General features: G+C 42.2%; 1 protein-coding gene across 3 annotated transcripts in view; it reads left to right on the plus strand.

Moving 5' to 3' along the window:
- The window catches only part of LOC102183919 (mitogen-activated protein kinase kinase kinase MLT), a 169,857-nt gene continuing 155,995 nt past the window's right edge, over positions 6,203 to 20,064 (plus strand). The window contains exons 1-2 of one of the 3 annotated variants that reach the window (XM_018064757.1): positions 6,203 to 6,309; positions 19,680 to 19,872. In XM_018064757.1, coding sequence (XP_017920246.1) covers positions 19,714 to 19,872 — 159 coding nt within the window. In that variant the 5' untranslated portion in view covers positions 6,203 to 6,309; positions 19,680 to 19,713. The other 2 variants (XM_018064740.1, XM_005675949.3) reach the window with 2 other exon arrangements.

Raw genomic sequence — 20,064 nt, forward strand, 5'->3', positions numbered from 1 at the left:
TAATTATTCCTTCAAAATGCATGTTATTCTCTAACTAGATAGGCATGCCACCTACATCTTTATCCAAGTTGTAGAAATGTTGAACTGGGCAGGCTAGAGAGAACCCAACAACATCTCTTCTTCTATTTTAAATTAATTAATTAATTTTTGATTGCTCTGGGTCTTTGTTGCTGTGATCAGGCTTTCTGTAGATGTGGTGAGCAGGCACTAGTCTTCTTTGCGGTGCACGGGCTTCTCATCGCAGTGGCTTCTCTTATTGCAGAGCAGATTCTGGGCACATGGGCTTCAGCAGTTGCAGCACATGGGCTCAGTAGTTGTGGCACACGGGCCTAGTTGCTCCATGGCATGACCAGTTTCTCCTGGTCTGGAATCTTTCCATACCAGGGATCGAACCCATGTCCCCTGCATTGGCGAATTCTTATCCACTGTACCACCAGGGAAGTCTAACAATCCTTCTAAAAAGAACGCTGCAGCTTCAGTGACATCAGCACTTTGGGGGTATAGTTTCTAACAGCAATTTATTATATTATACTGTCATCAGTTAAAATCCTTTTCTGACTTATAAAGTCATCATGAGAAATTTTGACATGTTCCACTGGCAGAAGTCCTCACAGTACTCAATGATCCTAATAGAGGAAACTAGATTTGTCTCGTATATATCTTAACTTCAATGAGTCTATGCGGCTTCCTAATGTTCACTTTCAAAGTGACTATCAGCCTTTCATTTAATAGTGCCATTTAATAATAACTCTAGAATCTTGCCAGAAAATAAAACCAACTGTCATTTCTTTGGGGAAGGAGCACATGAGTTTCTTGCAATAATGTAGGGCTAAGGGCAAACAAAAATGGCAGGCTCAATGTCTTAGATCTAGGATTTTTAAAGATGAGCACAGCAAACAATAGCAAGAGTGAGCAGTGAATAGAACCCCAGATTCAGTACCTAGGCCTTTATCATCCCACATAACCGTCAAGCAGCATTGTCCCAGCTAAGTCACAGCTGCTTAGGGACAGGACTGGCACCACATTCCAGAACTTCTAATGTCTAGCATCCTGCTCAACACAGCTGTCCCATGATGCTGCCTCTTGAGGCAAAGCACAGAGCAATGAACTCTCCCAAAGAGTTCATCTTTAAATTCCAAGATAGCAATTCTCAAAATGCAGCCCAGAAACCCTTTGTCTGTAAGGTCAAAGCTCTTCTCATAAGAATACTAAGACGTTATTTTTACTGTCCTCCTTTTGAGTGTATGGCAGAATCTTCCACAGGGTAAATGTAACGTGATCCTGGAATAGATTTAATGCAGAAGCAGATATGAGAATCCAGCTGTTCTATTAGGCCAGATATTAAAGAGATTTGAAAAAATATAAAACAATGACACTTCTCTCACTAGCTTTTTTATTTTGGATAATAGCTATTTTTCACTAAAATATGTTATTCACATTAATCTATGGCTTTATTGTTTTTAAATGAAATTAACAGATTTCAGTTTTAATTTCTTATATGATAAATATTGACAGGTTATAACAGGTATAACTCACATAAACAAAAGCTATTTGACATCCTCAAGGACTTATTTACTTATATAAAATGTATTTTAAAATTTATTTATTTTGAAATACAGTTGATGTGTAATATTATGTTAGTTTCACGAAATCAAGTGATTTGACATGTGCATACAATATGAAATGATCATTGCAGTAAGTCTTTCCCCTCACAAAGTTACACTATTACTGACCATACACTATCACTATTACTAGTGTATTCAGTTCACCTCAGTTCAGTTGCTCAGTCGTGTCCGACTCTTTGCAACCCCATGAATCACAGCACTCCAGGCCTCCCTGTCCATCCCCGGAGTTCACTCAGACTCATGCCCATCGAGTTAGTGATGCCATCCAGCCATCTCATCCTCTGTTGTCCCCTTCTTCTCCTGCCCACAATCCCTCCCAGCATCAGAGTCTTTTCCAATGAGTCAACTCTTTGCATGAGGTGGCCAAAGTACTGGAGTTTCAGCTTTAGCATTATTTCTTCCAAAGAAATCCCAGGGCTGATCTCCTTCAGAATGGGCTGGTTGGATCTCCTTGCAGTCCAAGGGCCTCTCAAGAGTCTTCTCCAACACCACAGTTCAAAAGCATCAATTCTTCGGCGCTCAGCTTTCTTCTACCCATACACTATTATTGACCATATATCTTATGCTATATATTACATCGCATGGCTTATTTATTTTATCTCAAGGATTTTTAAGAATGTAAAGAAATCCTAAGACCAAATAGTTGGAGAACTCCTTAATCTAAAAGAATAAGCTCTAAAGTTTGTGTCTTGCTCCATGAGGGAAGATAAGTTGCCTAAGATTTCCAAGGCTTCTTCCTGCCCTACAGCATAGGATGATTATTTAAACTGCCTTGTTGGGTTATTTTGAAGATAAGGTGGTGTGAGCTTGTGTAAAACTCTTAGCTCAGTGCAGGGGACATGAGGTCTCAGAAAATATTAGCCATCACTGTTATTATTATTGCTATGGCTACTATTATTACAACCACTATGAGGATTATTATTCCCTCTTGGCAATGTCTTTTACTCAGCTACTAGGGGATTTAGTCTTTGAACTTGTTAAATGTTCTGGGGCCTTTGTACTTGCCATTTCCTTCACCTAGAATAGCTTTCCTACCTTTCTGTCCAGCAAATTTTCAACATCATTCTCATATGGACTTAGGGCTTCTTTTCCTTGGAAGCCTTTATTGACTCGCAGAAACTGTGTCAGGTGCCCTGCTGTAGGTCCGGATATTTGCTCACTTAGCACACTACTTGTATCTTTACTGGCTTTTCCATGGCACTCTGAAAGTAGGGACCATATTTGGGTCACTGCTACAATCAAAAAGCTCAGCACAGTGCCTGCCATTCAGAAATGCTTTTTGAATTAATTTTGTAAAAGTCTCCAATTTCTATTCTTGACCTACTGCTCCTTTCATGTCCTAGAAAACCTAAGCAAATTTGGTACCCAAAATACTCTTGTGAGTCCTTTAGTCCTCAAAGTTGATGTGAAATCTAAGCTCAGAAAATGACCTGGGGTTCATCTGTGAGTTTAAGGTAAAGGCTACTTATCTTAAAACATGCTTGATTATATGTCCTTTTTCCTGGGGATCCAAAATTGCGCAGGAGGTAAAACATCAACTTTTGTGTTAAAGTTGGTCAATTCTTAGTTATGATTCAAACACAAGTCAGTCACAATCTAAGACGGACACCTGAGGTGGCTAGAAAAAAATGCTCCAATGTACAAGCATGGCAGGTCTTATTGCTACAAGAAGGGTGAAGAATACTCAGAATGCTTTCTGCCTTTCAAGTTGCCTTTCCTTCCATTCTTAGTGGAAGGTCTGCCTGCACTTCTCTGATCCACTGATAGCAGCTCCGGAATTTCTATTTTAGAGGAACTTAGTGGCAATCTGATTGAATAGGGGCTAGGAGACTTTTAAGCTATATTTGCATAGCAAATACTGATTTTTTACTGACATTGCCTGTTTATTTTGGAGGGTATTCTTGGATATAAGAGGGTGCTAAGGACTTCTAACTCACCCCACTGCTGAAAGTACATCTATTTTTAGTTCAGAGACATGTGAAATAAAGGAATAGGAAAGCTTGATAAGAGAGGTTTGACTAGCTCTCCTTTGTTATGGCTATTTACATTTGTTAACTTATACTCTGCCTGGTAAGAATTAACCAATATGCTTTAAAAAAGATTAGAAAGTCTGAAAAAGCAGAGTTGACCTTGGGAATAAAAATTGACCATAGGAATAAACACTAGAGTATATTTATTAAGTTTGGGACCTAAAGAGATCAGTATAGCCATAAGGAAACAGGCAAATTGACCCAAGAAAAATCAGACTTGAAGAAATCAGTTTATTACACAATTATTATATATTTCTTTCAACTATAAACAGATACAATAGAATATATGACTTCAAGGACCTTGCAATCTAGCTGGGAAGACAAGAGAATGCTTACAGGGTTATCCTTTCAGCATATCTATGAGACTACCCTTTAGTATTCACCGTTCCTGCTGGTTATTCTCTTAGCCTAATTAACTGAGGAAAAATAAAATGAAGAAAAGAACAGGTGGAAAGGAAGGGGATTGTGGCTAAAAATATTGTGACATATGCTCCAAATTTAAAGCAGTATTATTCAGAAATTTAAAGCTGGAAACTTCAGCTAACATTTGATGGACAATATTGTTTTGCAGGGAAGAAAACTGAGGCCCGTCTAGCAAAATACCCCAGCTGATAATTGGCAGGCCTAAAACCAGAAGTCAGGTTCTCTGCTCCTATACCAGTGTCCTTTCCATTACAATCTAGTGCCTTTGAAGGTGGGGTAAAATAACCGGAATCATTCTATACCTGCTGCTGCTGCTGCTGCTGCTGCTAAGTCGCTTCAGTCGTGTCCGACTCTGTGTGACCCCATAGATGGCAGCCCACCAGGCTCCCCTGTCCCTAGGATTCTCCAGGCAAGAGCCCTGGAGTGGGGTGCCATTTCCTTCTTCAATGCAAGAAAGTGAAAAGTGAGAGTGAGGTCACTCAGTCGTGTCCGACCCTCAGCGACCCCATGGACTGCAGCCTTCCAGGCTCTTCCATCCATGGGATTCACTAGGCAAGAGTACTGGAGTGGGATGCAGGATGCTTGGGGCTGATGCACTGGAATGACCCAGGGAGATGGTATGGGGAGGGAGGTGGGAGGGGGGTTCAGGGTTGGGAACTATACACCCGTGGCGGATTCATGTTGATGTATGGCAAAACCAATACAATATCGTAAAGTGAAAAAAAATAAAATAAAAAATAAAATAAAATTTGAACAACAAAAAAAAGAGTATTGGAGTGGGTTGCCATTGCCCTCTCCACACTCTATACCTAGGTCTGTGCTAAAGAGCCTTAGTTTTCCCTTTAATGGTTAGATGGTTTATGGAATTCTTTGATTACCTATACCAGAGTTTTGTTTTTCATTTTTAGTGTGACAGTTTTCACTAATCCTAATTTTCAGTTCCCCAAATAGAATCTATCAATGCTAAAATTTCCAGTTTTTAATCAAAGGGAAAGTTCAAATAATTAATCTGAATCACAGACTAGAAAGTGGGGTTTTTTTTTTTTCACTCATATCTCCACTTTGATATTTTTAACTATATGAATGGTTTAGAAATTTTGTATTTCCCTCCCGACCACTTTTCTGAATCGGTTTCCCGTTTCAGCTGTGGCATCTCTACCGGTTTTTCCTCCCATGACCTCAAACTCAACAGAAAGCCAGCTCCTAGTCTGCTTATCTCTATTTCTGTCAATGACACCATCATTCTTCCAGTCACCCAGGTCTGAAATCTTGGCATCATCTCTGACTTTTTCTTCTTTTCACTTCTAGTGGATCACCAGTTCTTGTGGCTTCTTCCTGAAACATGTCTCTCAAGTCCGTTTCTTCTTTTCTAATTCTATTCTGTATGCGCCAAGTCCTGATAACCGCATAACCAGGTGGTCACCATATGCTGCTTCCTGGTTTTGCCCTAGCAACCCATCCTGCATCTACTGTGGACTGCTCGAAATCACCATTAAAAAAAAAACAACCCACAAAAGCTATTTCATTCCTTGGAGTCTTAACTTTCCCCAGTTCCCCTGTGTCCATAGATGATAAAACTCAAACTCAGTGAGCCCTGGATTGTGCTGCCCGTATCTTTGGAACCTCGTCTCCCGTTTGCTTCATAGAACCAGCCTCCTCACTGATCGTAACTTCTCTCCCCGGTGCTGGTTTCCACCCTTTACTCACCCCTGGAATGCATTCTAGTTTCATCTGAAATCGGCTTCGCTAACGTCAGCAACCAGGGGAACAGACCAGGACCCCTCCTCAAAATTATGCAGGTTATCTACTGATAATTTCATTGAAGCAGCTTTCAGCCCTATCTCCCTAGAAATATCTGTACACGTCGGTCCTCTTCCCAAGTGGATAATTAACTTCTGGCCCGCACGAGGCAACCTCCCTCGTCTTTGTATCCCAGCGCTTTTTTCATAGTAAATGTTTATGGATAAGGATGAGTTGAGTGCAAAGATGTGAAGGCACAAAGGGGCGCAGAGATATACCCCCTCTCCCCGCGCCCCCACAGTATGGGGTGCCGTGTGAAGCCTGCGGCGGCCTGGCAGGGTTCCAGGGCGCGGGACGCAAGGTGCCCTAGGGGGCCGGCCCGGGAGCCGGAGCGCCCTCCCCCGCCTGGCTGTCTGGCGCGTCTGCGGGGCGGCCAGCCGGGCGGGCGTGCGGGACGCCTGCAGGGAGGCCCGGCGGTTCCGCGCTCGGAGGTAGGTGGTGCTGTTGCCGTGGCTGTCTTCCTCATTGGCGCGGGGCGGAGAGGCGGAATGTTCAACTCCTGACTCGGGCGGAAGCGTGGGAGCCGCGCCGCGGGCAGCCGTCCCCTCGAACCCCGGTAGCCGTCCCTGCCCTCGCCGCGCGCGGGGCCTCGGCGCCCCCGGCTCTTGCTCGCGCCCGGCCTGGGAGCCAGGTAAGGGGCCAGGCCGGAGGCCGCGGGGGAGAGGGCGGGGGGCAGGCCCATCGCGATCGCGACCCGTCCCGGCGTCGCGGGCCCAGGCCCTGCCGCGGTCCGGGCCCCCGCGGCAGGACCCCCGCCCGATCCGGAGCCGGCGTCCCGGGCTCCCGCGGCCTTGCGCAGCCGGGAGCGGCTCGGGAAGTTCGCGCGGATCCGATGCAGAAGTTGGCGCCCGGAAGAGTGGGGCGCAGCCGGGGCGTCTCCGGCCGTCTCGGCCAGCCGTGCGGCGCCTCCGGGTCGCCGCTTCCCTCCCCGGACGCCAGAGCGCCGGCCTCGCCGGCGGTGACCCGGGCGTCTCTCGCGAGGCGAGGCGCGAGTCTCCCAAATCAGCGCAGGGTGCAGGCCGCTTCCCGGCGGAGGTGTTCGCGGGCGAGGAGAGCCCACTAACTTCTGCTTTCCTGCCAGCCGGCCCAGGAGCTCGCATCCCGCCAAGGGCGACCGCGCCGGCCCTGCGCCGTGAGCGTGGAGCCCGCGCCCTCCCGCACTTCGAGGGGCCCCCGAGCCTCCCGCGGGCGCCAGGGTGGCCCCTTTGCCGACCCGCTGGCGTCTCGGATTCCTGGGCCCGGGAAAGTGCACCAGGCCTGGGGGTAAAGGCTGAGGCGGCCGCCAAGCCGCGTTGGCTCCTGACAGCTTGCAGACAAACTTTAACACAAAACTGACCAGAGGACATCGAGTTGCTTACTGAACGGGGCAATCGTTGTTAGAGTGCTGAAAATGTTCCTTTCTGATGCGCCTCTGGGTCTTGCATAAGCACTGTTCATGGGGAAACTTTATTACTATTGTTGTTACTTTCTTTAATAATGAAAGCAACACCATTTAGCGTCCTATTCCAGTAATATTACAATAAGCAGCTTCTCATGAATGATAGTGAATTAGAATCGACTTACAGAATTAATTCAATGATTTTTGAGCTAAGGTGGTTGTTAAAGTATATTCATATTTTAATCTTAAAGCTGTTCTAGGAGAAACCTTGCTCTCCTGACCCTCCGTTGAAATGAACAGCTAGGATTCCGTGGAACCAAACCGACAGACACATTTAGACAAAATGTAAACAGGAGATCCAAGACAGTTAATGTCTTCTTTGTAGCCGGCCCATCGCCACAATGAAATATCATGTCGTTTTTTGACTTTCAAAAAATATGGAATGGCTTCATTTTAATTATAGTTTTAGTCATTTGTGGAGCCTTTGTTTTCTGTTCCTCTACAATAGTGAGAGATTTGGGAGATTGTAAATGAATGCGAATTTAGTTTGTTTGGAAAGAGAGAATTAAGATAAAGAAACATAGTCTTTCAGAGCAATGTGTACTGTTTAATCTTTTGCAATTTAATTTTTATTATAACTTTTTGGAGGTTATTTTGAGAGTTTTTTTAAACTGGAAAATATTTTTGTTTATATCAAAAGTTTTAGTGGTAATAATTCCAGAGTAAATGACCATAATGGCAAGGACATTTTTTTTCTTGTCTAGGAAAGCAAACAGATGATTGATCTCTTTTCCTTATTCTTGCAGGGAACACATAAGGACAAATTAAAAAGAGAAATATCCAAATATTAAGCACTGAGGATTAGGATCTAAAAATGGATGGTCAAAGATCTTGGGAACTAAGGGACCTTCTTGCCAAATAAGGATACTTGGCAGGCTACGCTGTGTATTTTAAGTTAGCACAAGAGTGAGTGTTATTGGCAATATATTGGCTGAGTGCCTATCTGGAAGGAGCAGTGAAACTGACTTTGATAGGGCTTCAAAATTATAAACAGGAGTTAAGAGGGGCGTGGAGTGAATAATCTGGTCATCAGAGAAAACACTGGAGAAATGACAGTGATGTTTCATGAAAAGGGGTCAGACATGGAGTGAAACTATTAGTGTGGAGTGAAAGAGAAAGAAAATAGTTGATTTTAGAAATTGTTAGCTTCAGAGAAAAGAAAGAGAATCAGTGATTAAAAAAAAAAAAAAAACAGAGAAGAGTGTTTGTGGTGATATAACCCTTCTTGGAATAAGATAGCCTTATATCTGTATCCAGAGATGTTGGAAATCAAAATTAATTTGCATCATTTGCTTTCCATTTTATTTTATTTCCATTTTATTTTATTTATTCCATTTTATTTGACAAGGGCAGATTGACAGAGAGGGTGTCCTGTCTATCTGAATGCAATAGAAACAGCTCAGGCACCTTTTGGTATACTGCAGGGATCATTTAGGCTACTTCTTGTGTGGCTGTTAACCTTGCCCCACTACACACAAATAAGCAGAGTTCCAGCTGTGACCAGAAAACTACCTGGTAAGGAAAGAGAGCTATAATGCTCGAGCGTAGATTGGTTTGACTGATATGTGGGTGCTTTTGTGTCAGACCATCCTATGGACCCCTGAACCATCGATTATGCCCTAATAGCAGTTAAATAATCCCACCACAGTAGAAGATGCTGTGAGAACAATGCAGCCAGGCATTTGACATCCTAATCCCAACGTCACGATGGCTTCTAGGAAATTAAAGCCTCATGTTGAACTTTAGGTAAATGGTAAGCAATCTGATAATTACTAGAGTAAGAAAAGAGTTTGTTTAAAGGGAGGGAAAGAAAAATACAAGTTAGAAGGAGAAGGCAAATGATAGCATGGGGAAACTATGGTGGAAAAAATGCTGTGACTTTGAACTCAGACCTGAATTTGAATCTCAGCTGTGTCATTTTTAAGTTAGGCAACTTTTACATGCTTGATCCTCAATTTCCTCACATGCAAATTGGGGACAGTAATCCCTGCTTCATAAGGATATGAGACAGCACATGGAAATGCTTCAACCAGCGCCCGAAACTTTAGCCGCCATCACTAAGTGGTAGAGAAGGGGTTTTCCACATTCTCAAGTTATACTCAGAGAAAGCTGCCTGTCTCACCTGTTCCCAGCTAAGGCTTGCCCTTGGTAGCCTGCCCTGTTTCCAGATTATACTAATGTGTACATGGAGGGCTAGCAGATTTTCATAACTATTTTCTTGCTTTGCATATAAGGATTTCTAAAGCAGCCTTGTGCATACCTCTGGGTTTATACACGATTTATACACAGCTTTGTAATATTCTTGGGGAGGGGGAGGAGAATCTGAAAATTAGTGCATTTTAATTTGAAGAATTTCAGAGCTATAGGAATAGTGGTTGATTATGACCTAGAAGACCAATGTTGGAACCATTCTTACAGCTAATTTTGAGCACAGATTACCTTCAGGGACCAACATTCTTTATGGACTCATCTCTGGACCTCCAAAGAAGAAAATTGAAAAGAGAAGGCAAGGGTTGCTGCCTGAAGATTATGGAGTAAATCTTTGCTGATTGAACTTTTCTACTAAAATGTAGAAAAGTTCCCCTATTTAGGGGAAGAATGTATTCCTTCAGGGATCTGTAGGTATAACCATAAATACTTCTGGTATAAGCAAGCACTTTCTCTCAGATCTTGCATTTAATCTTAAAAATTTATGTGACCTTGGCATTCTTTTCTGTACTATTTGACTAATTGAACAAACCAATACAAATGCCAAGCATGTTTCTTCCCCCAAATCTTAAAGAAAAATCAATGCTGTAAGATGTATGTTTGTTCATATACCTTCTTCACAGTGCTGGGTACTCCCCCTGAGGGAGCACCCACATTTGAGGAGCTTGAGCCTGGTTCTGGTAAATGGTACTGCACCACTGAGCTTCACAGCCCAGCACACTGCATGGGGTAATGCAATGCCATTATGCTGAGAAAAGAATAGTGTACATCGTCATCCAAAGAGTTTTCATTTTTCTGTGGTCACACTGGGGCTTTCAAGGTCAGAAAAGCTCTTTGCTTTGGAAGTCAAGAAGAGGGAGAGATAGTTGTGGGATAGAAATGTAAAATATAATTTCACCTTCTCAGCCAGTTTAGGAGGGGAAGTTTAGGAGGACAGCCCAATCATCTCCATTAATCCCGTCACTGACTTTGATCACCGTGTTCCTCCAGGAGTGGGGGGGGCTCTCTGTATCAGGTTCATGACTATATCCCTAAGAAGGGAAGGGAGAGGTCAGTTAGTCATGGTGTACTCACAGGGTTGGAGTGGGTCTTTACGAAACTCTTCATTCCTCTCCTAGTCTCCTCCCCAACTCCCCTTGAACATGCTCAGTGATAAGGAACTCACTACTAAACAGGATGGCATATTTTCTTGTTAGGCAGCTCTGATAACCCTGAATTCCATCTGTAACTTGTCTACAGATAGTGTGGCCTCTGGCTCTGTGATACATACTGTAGAGTCTTCCTTTGGGCTTATCTAATTTTAATGCCCCGGGTTTTGTTTGTTTGTTTTCATGTTACTTCAAGGTTACCAAGTTTTAACTCTCATACTTCCCCTTCTCGGGGAACCTTCATTCTAGGTTTGTCCAAAATTGTGCTCAGCCAGGAAGGTGAGATACTTTCTATTTGACAAGAATAGAAATAAGAATAGAAACAAGAGCTGAGTAGAAGCAGGACCTTGAATGGGTGGGCTTATTGACTGAGTAAATCTTTCTTACTTATTAGCAACTGCTTTCTCCCCACCCCAACCTACACCCTCAAGACCTATGAATTCCTCTTCTAGCCGACTCATAGAAATATGCCCACTTTATGCTTTTTTGCTATAGTCAGACTGTGACCTCCTTCTCTTCCTCAGGCCTCCAGTCATTCAGCACTCAAAACTTGTAGTCGTTTGACACAAGGCACCGACCCGTGTCCTGGGTTGTACCTACTCGGAGTTTCCTAGCTAGGCTTCTGTTTGAACATGGGCACATTTCCACAGGGCATCTCTGGGCATCAGTACCCCTTCTCCCTACATTTCTGTTCCTCATGTATTTTGCTTCTAGTAACATTTCTGGCAAAAAATATGTCATGGAAGTCTCTTTTCTTTAACTGAAGTATTTAACCTGTGCTTCAAGTAGAGGTTTATGTTCAGTTCAGTTCAGTTGGCCAGTTGTGTCTGACTCTTTGCAACCCCATGGACTGCAGCACGCCAGGCCTCCCTGTCCATCACCAACTCTTGGAGTTCACTCAAACTCATGTTCATTGAGTCGGTGATGCCATCCAGCCATCTCATCCTTTGTCGTCCCCTTCTCCTCCTGCCCTCAATCTTTCCCAGCATCAGGGTCTTTTCAAATGAGTCAGCTCTTCACATCAGGTGGCCAAAGTATTGGAGTTTCAGCTTCAACATCAGTCCTTCCAGTGAACACCCAGGACTGATTTCCTTTAGGATGGACTGGTTGGATCTCCTTGCAGTCCAAGGAACTCTCAAGAGTCTTCTCCAGCACCACAGTTCAAAAGCATCAATTCTTCTGTGCTCAGCTTTCTTTATAGTCCAACTCTCACATCCATACATGACTACTGGAAAAACCATGGCCTTGACTTGATAGACCTTTGTTGGCAAAGTAACGTCTCTGCTTTTTAATATGCTGTCTATGTTGGTCATAACTTTTCTCCCCAGGAGCAAGCGTCTCTTAATTTCATGGCTGCAATCACCATCTGCAGTGATTTTGGAGCCCCCCAAAATAAAATCTGCCACTGTTTCCACCATTCTGCATCTATTTCCCATGAAGTGATGGGACCGGATGCCGTGATCTTTTATTTATGTTTATATTATGTTTATGTTATTGAGGAGATTTATGTTATTTATGTGATAAAGGAGAGAGTGGAAAGGAAGTGGACCAATAGCTGGTCTAGGTTTTAGGCTTTTAAAGTTGGCTTCTCTTAGATACCCAGATCCTCTTCATGGTGCCCTGCAACCTGTTCTAGACAAGAGAGTCTGCTTTCTGTTGGCAGCCTTGGAGGAAGGAAGGCAACAGCTAGGGTAGACACAGTACTGGTTAGTTCTCTTCATACCTAGTCTCTAGCTAGTCTTCTAGAACTTATCTATCATAGCAGAATAGCAGTCCTGTTCAGGAACAGAATCTCTGCATCCTTGATCTTGATGTTATGAACAAGTTTATCAAACCCAGAGCTTTCCTCCTTTTTGAAAAAGACTTGCAAAAAAAAAAAAAAAGAATTGCCGAACTGTAATCCAAGTGGTATTGTTTTTATACACATGATGATGAAGCACATTTTTATTAGTTTATTCACTGATCTTCATTAAGGAGGCTGAAATAATGCTAGCATAAATAAATACTAGGGCAGCAAGTCTGGCAAAGGAATTTGTTGAGGGTTGGGGTTTTTTTTTTTTTTGTCATATTCAGGTCATGACAAAACAAATGCATTTTTTTTTCCTATATTGTATCAGAAAATAAACTTTTAACTTTACTTTTGTGAAGAGAGGAAATAGAGTAGTATACGTAAAGGATGGAGAAAGGCTCTGAATTGAGAAATAATAGGCCCATATAAACCTAAAAGATAAAAAAATCCAGAAAAAGTCCAAGAGTCTGTTTTCTAATAAAGTTAATCCTTTTATAAGTAGATTTACATTTTTTTAAATTAACCAGTCCATCCTAAAGGAAATCAGTCCTGAATATTCATTGGAAGGACTGATGCTGAAGCTGAAAGTCCAATACTTTGGCCACCTGATGTGAAGAACTGACTCATTCGAAAAGACCCTGATGCGGGGAAAGATTGAAGGCGGGAGGAGAAGGGAATGACAGAGGATGAAATGGTTGGATGGCATCACCGACTCAATGGATATGAGTGTGAGTAAACTCTGGGAGTTGGTGATGGACAGGGAGGCCTGGCGTGCTGCAGTCCATGGGGCTGCAAAGAGAGGATTAAGAGAAAATATAAAACATACACAAAGAAACTTAGATACTATAATAAGGATTTAGGGGATCAATGATACAGTAATCTATTTTTGCTCTGCAAAACTAATGGAGATATAATATAGAACAATTCTGAAAACAAGGAGAGGAAAAGTATTGAGGAAAGCAATCCTAACTACAAAGGCTGAAAAGTAGATGGTTAAATATGATATCAAGCTTTCTTAAAATAATTAGGTAGCCAGTTTCCATTTATTGAGTATTATGTGCTGTGTGCCGGAGAAGGCAATGGCACCCCACTCCAGTACTCTTGCCTGGAAAATCCCATGGATGGAGGAGCCTGGTGGGCTGCAGTCCATGGGGTTGCGAAGAGTCGGACACGACTGAGCGACTTCCCTTTCACTTTTCACTTTCATGCATTGGAGAAGGCAATGGCAACCCACTCCAATGTTTTGCCTGGAGAATCCCAGGGATGGGGGAGCCTGGTGGGCTGCCGTCTATGGGGTCACACAGAGTCGGACACAACCGAAGCGACTTAGCAGCAGCAGCAGCATGTACTGTGTGCAGGGCCCTGTGCAAGGCCTTTCACAGCATCTCCCGCTTCGCAACAACCACATGGAATGGGTATTACTGCCAGGGAGAAAACTGCTCAGAGAGGCTCGGTGTCCTGCCCAAGGCCTAACAGCTGGTCAGTGCAGATTTGCTACTAGAGCTAACTGGGTCTTTCTCTTGGATCAAAGCTATGTTGTGTTCAAATATCTGTTACTTGGAAATAAGACTTAAGAAGTCAAATAATACTGTGCAAACATGTAACTTTTGGACTATCAATTTTTAAATGTTTGGTAACAGAACAGATATTTCATTTATTGGGTCTGGAAATACCATGGACTTGAGAAGAGTGATTGATTCAAGGTTACTAAGAGGTAGAGGCAGAGCTTTTATTTTTTTTGGCTGTGCTGGGCGGTTTGTGGGATCTTAGTTCCCTGAATCTGTGCCCTCTGCAGTGGAAGTGCGGAGTCCTAACCATTGGACTGCCAGGGAATTCCCTAGAGGCAGAATTCTAACTCACATCTATCTCATTCTAAACTTTATGGGTTTCTTTTTTCCTCTTTTTCAAAAATCCAGGACAAAAGCCCATTTTTTTTTTTTTGGACTGGAAGGCTAAAAACTTTGAAAAGTAAAATAATTTTCCCTTTAAGGTTTTCTTCCTATAGTTCCACTTTTGATAATAAGCTGATGGTACTATTTATGCTTTCAGCAATTAATAGTTTAAAAATATATTTAAATTTTAATTTAAGGAAAACAAAAAAATGTTTTGGTTGCACCCTGTGGCTTGCAGGATCTTAGTTCCCTAGCCAGAGATTGACCCTGGGCTTCAGGCAGTGAACATGCAGAGTCCTAACCACTGGATGACCAGGGAATTCCCTAAGGAAATTTTTAAACATTAAAAAAATGTTACCACTACTAACATAGTAGTTCTACTACTAAAGTAGTTATTAAAGTCTTACCACTTGAGGACTCTAGTGATTCGATTCAACCTCTGAGTTAGTGATTTTCAGTATTTTCAGAGTTGTGATGCTCTCTTGTACTTTCATTTCTGTCATATCCCTGTTCTAACTTACTCTTCAGTGCTCTGTGGTAGATACTTAGCATTAGCATTTAAAAACAGCTTTGAGAGTTTATGAAACCAGAGTTAGGATGCTACAGAATCAGGACTGGGAATTATTGCATGGAGGAAAGTTTTCTTTCTTGTGTAAAAGCAATTATTTTAACATTGTGGAATGACAGCATCATTTGATTGGGTGTACTATGTAAATACATTAATATGGATGACTTTTATTAAATTCTAGTGTCTTCACTGGAGAATACACCTAAAACTTTAGAACATAATTTGATCAGGTAGCAATCTTCCCCAAGATGCTCTAAGTATAATTAATCTGCAACTCTGATTATCCTTTCTTCTGGTCATAAATCGATCCTCTTAGAATAATGATTTTCAAGGAGGGAAAGCTCAAAGGGAAAAGGAGATATATGTGGTCAGACAGTCATGTAGATGGCAGTGGGAATCTCAGTCAGGCTCTTTAGCTAAGCCCATGATGCTTTGCCAAGCTTACTGGAGTGAAACCTGTATTCATACACCCCAGAATTTTTAGTCTCTTTGGTAATCAGATGGTACTTAATTTTTATGGTCCCAATAAAACACTCAAGTAATTATATAGTTCCATTCATACACAGCCAGTTTCCAAAAGGCAGGATGTATCACAAAGTGAGTAACAGTGATTCTGGGAAGAGCTGACTGGTTGCCTCATCTCAGAGTGAAGATCCTGAGAACTATGCTTCTCAGAGGTCTGCCTCTCTCTGGTACCTCCGGCTCAGTTTCAGATGGGACTGATCCTGCCTCAGGTTACCCTGGACTTGCTCTGTACCAGAGGGTTCGGATTTATTCGTATTGATCTCATCCTGGTTCAGATCTCTGTTTGTTCTGGAAGAATTTCCTCCCTCCTCTTCCACCTTCCTCATCTTCTCTCCACCCTTCTCCTCTTCCTCCAGTCTCAGAGACCTAACCCTAGAGATCCCAAATATACTCTTCTTAGTCTCCCAGAAAGCCTAGGCAGCTGTTTCCAGATCAGGATTTGCTTCAGAATCCTTTGGAGGGCACTTATAAAAACTATAGTTCTCAGATTTTACTTAATCTGATTGTAATCTTTTTTTTTTTTATTGTAATCTTTCCAGCTGCAAATGGTATAACAGGAATAGCCAGAAGTTATTTGATTGGATTTTGATTCATTCATTCAACACATATTTTTGAATGGAATAGGTGTGATGTGCTGGCTGCATAGTAGCTACTGAAGATTCATATGAAAATAGAAATGTGTTTCACTTTTAAAGAATTTATAGTCTGGTGGGAAGTAAGTGGGAAAGATGAAAGGATAAAGAAAGGGGCTGTGGCACAGAAAAAGGAGAATTAACTGTGCTCGTGGGGCTCAGAGGAGATGGTCAGGGACATCACTGGGCAGGCAAAGGCATTCAGAACAGAAACCCTAGCCTGGGCAAAGGTGTGAAGATGGGAAAGCATGTTCTGGGAATTGCAAATCTGTCCTCCTGTGTGTCTAGGGGGCTGGAGGAGGAAATAAGAAGTAAGAATGGCTATAAGTGTAAAGAGATCACAAGGAAATTTTCTGGAATTAAAAGACATGAGTCACAGATGGAGAGTATACTGAATATGCCACCAATGAATGAAAAAGACTCACTCCTAAGCATATCCTATTAATTTCAGGATTCTAGGGTTGAATACCAGGTCCTAAATGATTTCAGAAAGGAAAGAATAATGTAAGCAGAATTGGTAACCAGAGTAACTTCAGACTTGCTTTACAGACACATTAGAAACTAGATGAGTATGAGGTAACAATTTTGAAATCATCAGGAAATAATTTCCTACCTGAAATTGCATACTACCAATCAAGACATTTGAAGACATACAGATTCTCCCCGCAAAACTGCGTTCTGGGCACTCTGCTCAGGTAGCTAACAGGAGATGTGCTCTGTCAAAGTAAGAGACTAAACCAAGAAAGGGAAGCCAGGAGTTCCCACAGAGGAAGAGGTGAAGGATGCGGAGGATGATGGACAAGCCAGTGCAATCAGACCTGGAAAGCCACTGCTTCAGCCAAACTGCTCAAGGTGAAAGGTATGGGAGAAGTGTCTCCTAGAGAAAAATAGACCCTCCTCCCCCGTTACCTGATGTTTTTACTTTACTGAGAGGAGTTTTGCAGTTCAGAGAGTTTGAGGTGAATACGTTTTAGATGTATACAAAGTAAAGTGAAAGTCACTCAGTTGTGTCTGACTCTTTGTGACCCCATGTACTATACATATACAGTCCATGGAATTCTCCAGGCCAGAATACTGGAGTGGGTAGCCTTTCCCTTCTCCAGGGGATCTTGCCAACCCAGGAACTGAACCCAGGTCTCCCGCACTGCAGGTGGATTCTTTACCAGCGGCTAAACAAACAGCAAAAACCAAACCGAACAACTAATAACTCAGGCAGAAATGAACAATTATCCAAGAAAGAAAAAGTCATTGAGTCCTGCTCAGCACTCTCAGGAATAATGTTTACCTTGCCAGACTGCTGTAAACAGTGATTATTGACTTAACCGAATGTTACAGTAGAGCCGGACGCTGGGAGGATAGGGCACGTGTGACGTGTTTGATGTAAGGAGGTAAAGGATGGGGGATGAGAACTAATCTTTTTCTTCCACAGGGAGAAGTGAATAGGTAATAACTAAAATGGGGCAATCAGGAACTAGCTATATAAATACACTTTTAGGAATGTACTAATAGATATAAAAATATCATATGAAATATAAATATCAGAATAAAATCCTAAGTGAGTTGAAATTAGTTCCCCCTGAAGAGAGAATTGGGTGTGGGAGGGGTAGGACAGGGGAGTTCTATTTTTTATTTTTTTTTTATAAAAGTAAAAATGGTAGAAATATAGTATTTATAACACTGAGGGACTTTTACAAGCAGTGTTTTGCATTTTTTTGAACAAACATTTTGCAGATAAGAACAAACTTGCATGTTCTATGTACCTATCTTTGGCATGGTCTTAAATTTTGTATTTTGGGGGGTCTTTTTTTTCTCTAATTAACAAAATATGAATCGAAGCAAAAGTTAGGTAACATTTTTGCCTCAAATATGTACTGACTGTATTTTGATACTTTATTTACTTATGTAGATTCTAAAGCTATCTTTTAAACTTCAGAGGATAAACAGTCTTCTCTCTTGCCTTCATCCCAAAGTAGAGTCAATTTTGACTTCACTTAAGAAATCAGCATTCTTCAGTGACCTGATGCTCCTAAAATGGATTGGCTAGTCAGCAGCACATTAAGATCTATAATAGATATGAATTTGTACTATCATGTGTAATAGATATAAATTGCCCCTCCTCCTTTTTCTTTTGAAAATAATCAGATTCCGCAGAAAAGTAGTAGAACACCCACATACTTGGCACCGAGATTCACCAGTTCTTCACATTGAGCTGGATTTGCCTCTTTCCTTTCTATACCCATTCACTTTTTTTTTTTGGAGGGTGAAGGGGAGTTGAACTATTTTAAATTAAATTGGAGATATCATACTTTGATATAGCACCCAGTATATCTTCCAAGAACAAGGACATCCTTCTACAAAACCAAAACCAAAATACCATTATTTGCCATGCAGAAAATAATATTATCTAATGTATCTAGTTAATATTCAAATTTCCCTAAAATCCTCATAATTGACTCCTGCACTTTTGAGGGGATCCAAAATTTAGTCAGTGATCATGCATTGCATTTAGTCATGTTTCTTGAAGTCTTCCATGTACTAGAAGCTTCTCTGCCTTTTAAATCATGACTTTGACATTTATGAAGAGACCAGGGGAATTGTTTTGTAGAATGTCCGGTACATATGGGTTCATCTTTTTGCTCCCTCAGTATAAGATTCTGATTTACAATTTGGGAAGAACATGTCTAAAAACTTCTTTATCCATCTGCTTTTTTTGCGGGTTCAAAATTTTAGACCTTCTTGTTCTTGGTTGTAGGTTTTTGTTTTGTTTTTCCTGCTAATCTGTGGTTAGGCATAGAGTGTGAAGAATTACCCCTTACCTGGAGAACAGTGAAACTCCTTAGACTGCAGAAAATATCACTGTCATCTCTGTGAAAGGTAATCTGTTCCTCTGGAAACAAGCATAATGTTTTTTTTTAAAACATTCTTGGCAGAGATCACTGGATGACTTAATATATTGTAGTCAAGGGCAAATTTTCTGCTCTTTAATTAAGTTCTGCTACAGGACACAGTCCAGGGAGCCACTTCTGGAAAACACTTGGCCAGCTCTTCTCTCATCCCAAAGCTGACCACTTGCTTTTGGAATCCCAGCCCCGAGCGTGCGTTCTGTTTGCAGTGTTTGGGCCCTCCTGTGCCAGCATGCTCAGATGCTTAGGTTATGTATATTTTATGTTAAGTGAGTACAACGCAGAGAGATGGCATGCCTCAGATGCCAGAAGAGCTGTGCAAGCCTCCTGCTGAGAGCACACTTCCCGTTTGTCTTTGCGGTGGGAGAGAGACCTGGTTACACGGTAGCCTTTAGGCAGAGCTGCTGGGGATGTGCAGGAAGTGCTGTTGCAGGCTTTGTCGGGGGGGAAATCTGAGCCATTTCTCTGGGGACAGCTGTGTTTCAGAGTCTGGACAGGTTGCTGTTGAATTTTGCTCGGGCTACCAGGGTAAGTGTTTTCATGTTGATTTGTTTATACTTCTGCTTTTCTTCCTCCTAAGTCATCAAGGCTCTTTGTGGGAGCACCACAGGACCTGGTATACATTAGCTAAAGTGGAATTCAGAGGTTTCATTCTAGTGTTTCTAATCCAGCTTTTTTTTTTCCCTTTCCCTCTGCAGATTTTGTGGAAGTATAATACTTTGTCATTATGAGATGTCGTCTCTCGGTACCTCCTTTGTGCAAATTAAATTTGATGACTTGCAGTTTTTTGAAAACTGCGGTGGAGGGAGTTTTGGGAGTGTCTATCGAGCCAAATGGATATCACAGGACAAGGAGGTGGCTGTAAAGAAGCTACTCAAGATAGAGAAAGAGGTAAGGTCTTTTCCTGCTATCAGAAGTGGTCATGATAGCACTTATGTAAGCGTTTCAACCTAGAGTCAGAGGTCACAGGCTGCCAGGGACCTAGCAGAGCCTTCGGGGCTGATCCACGAGGCTGTTTCCCAAATTTCCATTCTGGGAGCCCCATAAATAGCAATCAGTGCCACGTGTGCTGTAGGGTTGAGT

This window comes from Capra hircus, chromosome 2 (genome assembly GCF_001704415.2).
Source record: "Capra hircus breed San Clemente chromosome 2, ASM170441v1, whole genome shotgun sequence".
NCBI lineage: Eukaryota > Metazoa > Chordata > Mammalia > Artiodactyla > Bovidae > Capra > Capra hircus.